Consider the following 3,867-nt stretch of genomic DNA (forward strand, 5'->3'; position numbering starts at 1 on the left):
TGATATTGTAATAATGAAGTTGATTGATGTAGTGACAATATTAATGATATATGAATTAGTATTATTGGTAAGTTGAGGAATAAGATTGTAATAAGTGAACTAGTTGGTGTTGGTGTTAATGATTTTATGTAAGAAATATTTTGATATAAGAATGAAGAATTGATGTGTAATTGGTGTGATTTAGGCTGTATATGGTTGAAGTAGTTTGTTAGGAAAGTGTAACTTTTGTGAAAATAGAGGCTGAGAATGTTTTGTGAAAAAAATAATTTTTGACCGAACTTTGGAGAGTCATAACTTGGCTTTCGGAACCCAAAATTTTCCAAACTTGTTTTATACGAAAATTGGGTCCGTGAAGTTTACACCGTTTGAAGAACGGGTGAAAAATGTTTTAAAACAAAAAAGTTAAGCGCGTCGGAAGTTCGGTGCGCAAAGCTGAAATTCTACAGCAGTTAGCACTTTTACCCATTCTGCAGAACTTGCGTACGCAACCACTGCACGTGACGCGACCAATCCTTTTGGGTTTGCCATCTCGCGTACGCGTGGCCCATGTGTACGCGGGACCCCTAATTTCGAACCTCTAAAGCTCTATTTTTACTCTTTTAGCCCCTAAACCTTAGTTGTATGCTTAGTGATGGGTAGGGCTGGCAATCTATACCCTACTCGCGAGTACCCAACCCGGACCAACCCATTCAGGTAGGGTAGGGTGCGGTACGAGTTCACCTGCGGGTAGGATAGGGTACGGGTTTAGGGTATACCCTACCTATCCTACCCGCATCCCTAATATAATATATAATATAGATGTAAAAGTTATGTATGTAGTAAAGAAAGTGAGTGTTGAACCCATAATTTTTCTCTTATAAAAACTTGAAATAACTACTAAACTAATTGATGATCATATTATTTGTAATTTTATGTTAGATTTCTTTAAGATTATATTATTTTTATTTTTAATTTGAACTTTAGTTTTTTATTTTCTATTTTATTCATATGTATGAAATTTGGAATGGTTGAATTTTATATTTTCTTGAATTTTTTTTTATTTTTCTGCGGGTAGGGTAGGGTCTTTAGGGTGCGGGTAGGGTTAGGATTGAGAAATTCTCAACCCGCAGATAGGGTAGGATAAAATTTTAAAAAAGTTTTCAACCCGCAGGTAGGGTTAGCGTAGAGTCCAAACCCTACCCTACCCTACCCATTGCCAGCCCTAGTGATGGGAAAGTGAACGACGAGGGTGGCGGAAGTACTGTTTATGTAATGGGCTTAAGGGCTACGTTAAATTATGATTTATGGCTGATAATGATTATGTTTGAGATATACGTGACCAATTATGAATTAAGAATGAATAAATGAATGAGAATAAATTGTAATGATAATGAAATATGTTTCTGAATGTGACTCGGGGTAAGATGCAGTGGTATTATCCACTTGCTCTGGGTAAGAGTCAATAAGCCGAGTAAGATGCAGTGGTGTTATCCACCTGCTCCGAGAAAGTTCAAGGCTTTGGGTAAGACGCAAGGGCTGTGTTTTGTTGCCGCTTGCTTCGGGTCGAGAATTGTAACATCGCCTAGGTAAGGGGCAGTGGAGAGGTTGTCCCCAGCTCCAAGTATGCGGGTAAGATGCAAGGGTTGCAGTGTTGTCCCACTTGCTCCGTATTTGGTATTCTGTCCATGGTTAGCTACCAGTACATGTTGGGCTGGCTATGTAACTGACATTTGATATCAACGGCCAGTAGGATAGACATACATCATATGCATATGTGTGCTTTATTTGATTGTGCATTAATTGGGCTTGCCTATGTGATTATTATGCTTACTTACTATAATTGCTATCTGCTATATCTGTATTCTACTTGTGTTTGCTTTGTCTGTGTAGTTCTACTGGTGTTTGGGAGGATTATGGAAGAAGGGGAATATTCGAGAGTTTTAGTTAAATTGAAGAACCTTAGAGAACCACCCTGTTTATGGTTTCTGTTTTAAATCCTTAAGTTTTATAATCTGTTATCGGAAGTTCTAGAATCGCCTTAGGCTTTCCCGGGACATTATAAGTGTAAATCATGTTGCTTGTATGCGAAGTTTGTATTCGTAGGTTTTGATGAATGACAAACCAACAAACGACATGAAAGACAAACCAACAAACAACTTGAAGTGAAGAATTTGCACTCTTATTAAAAAGATTCAATAAGTTTGCAATGAAGAAAAACTTCAAGAGCAAAACAAATTAAAGGTACCAAAATGCTATGAGTGTGGAGAAGTTGGACACATTAAACCCAATTGTCCAAAACTTCAAAAGGAAGACAAAAACAAGAAATTTAAGAAGAAGGAGAAAGCATACATATCATGGGAGAACGAGGATGAATCCGACTCCGATGACGACGAGGTTGCAAATCTTGCAAATCTTTAGCTATTAGGATGTTACTTGCTTTTGCATCCTTTTATAACTTCAAACTTTATCAAATGGATGTTAAGAGTGCCTTTCTTAATGGTTTCATTCAAGAAGAAGTATATGTTGAACAACCTCCCGGTTTTAAGGATTATGAAAATCCTAATCATGTTTTTAAACTCAAGAAAGCTCTTTATGGTCTTAAACAAGCTCCAAGAGCTTGGTATGAACGTTTGAGCAAGTTTTTAATAGAAAAGGGTTTTAGAAGAGGGAAGGTTGATACAACTTTATTTATCATGATTGAAAACAAAAATATCCTTTTGGTACAAGTTTACGTCGATGACATAATATTTGGTTCAACTAACGAATCACTTTGCAAGTTTTTCTCAAACCTCATGCAAAGTGAATTTGAAATGTCCATGATGGGCGAACTCAACTTCTTCCTTGGTCTTCAAATCAAACAAGGAAAAGAAGGAACTTTCGTTAGCCAAACCAAATATTGCAAGGAATTGCTCAAAAGATTTAGAATGGACAATGCTAAGGCAATGGACACACCAATGAGCACTACTTGCTACCTTGACAAAGATGGACAAGGTAAAAACATAGATGTAAAGAAGTATAGAGGCATGATAGGATCATTACTTTATCTAACGGCAAGTAGGCCAGATATCATGTTTAGTGTATGCATATGTGCGAGATACCAAGCTAATCCTAAGGAATCTCACTTAAGTGCGGTGAAAAGGATTATGAAGTATCTCATAGGAACATTAAATGTTGGATTGTGGTATCCGAAAGGATCCACTTGTGATTTGATTGGTTATTCCGATTCCGATTTTGCCGGTTGCAAATTGGATAGGAAAAGCACTAGCGGCACTTGTCACTTGCTAGGAAACTCTCTTGTCTCATGGCATAGTAAGAAACAAGTAAGTGTAGCCTTGTCTACCGCCGAAGCCGAGTATGTAGCCGCCGGTAGTTGTTGCGCCCAAATTTTATGGATGAAACAACAACTTGTGGACTGTGGACTCATGCTTGATCACATTCCTATCAAATGTGATAATACTAGTGCAATAAATTTAACGAAGAATCCGGTTCAACATTCAAGAACCAAGCATATTGAGATTAGACATCACTTCATAAGAGACCATGTTGAAAAGGGTGATGTGGTTATTGAATTGTCGAAACTAGTAAACAACTAGCGGACATCTTCACTAAACCTTTATGTAAAGAAAGTTTTTTCAACATCCGAAATGAACTTGGTATCTTGGATTCTAATCTAATATGATTTGTTTGAACTCATTGTATTTATATTGCTATCTTTTACTAACTTAAGCATTGGAGATATCCAATTAGCCACTGTTTTGTAGGTTTATGAGTTGATGAAGAAGGGGGAATATCTCATCCTTGAAATTAATAGAGAAATTGAACTTAAAAAAATTTCATTGTTTTATGCATGCTTCTATGACACATTTCAAACTCCTTTCTTTTTGATAA

At 36.8% G+C, this 3,867-nt stretch overlaps 1 protein-coding gene across 1 annotated transcript; it reads left to right on the forward strand.

The window, feature by feature from the left end:
- Window positions 2,451-3,572, forward strand: LOC107640522 (uncharacterized mitochondrial protein AtMg00810-like). Its single transcript, XM_016344037.1, has one exon. It carries the CDS (start codon window positions 2,451-2,453, stop codon window positions 3,570-3,572), a length of 1,122 nt encoding a protein of 373 aa, XP_016199523.1.

The sequence above is a fragment of the Arachis ipaensis genome, chromosome B05 (genome assembly GCF_000816755.2).
Source record: "Arachis ipaensis cultivar K30076 chromosome B05, Araip1.1, whole genome shotgun sequence".
In the NCBI taxonomy this organism is placed as follows: Eukaryota; Viridiplantae; Streptophyta; class Magnoliopsida; order Fabales; family Fabaceae; genus Arachis; species Arachis ipaensis.

What these genes read in the sequence shown, in the direction of transcription:
- LOC107640522 (XM_016344037.1), top strand. Translation starts at nt 2,451, where the DNA reads ATGGATGTTAAGAGTGCCTTTCTTAATGGTTTCATTCAAGAAGAAGTA.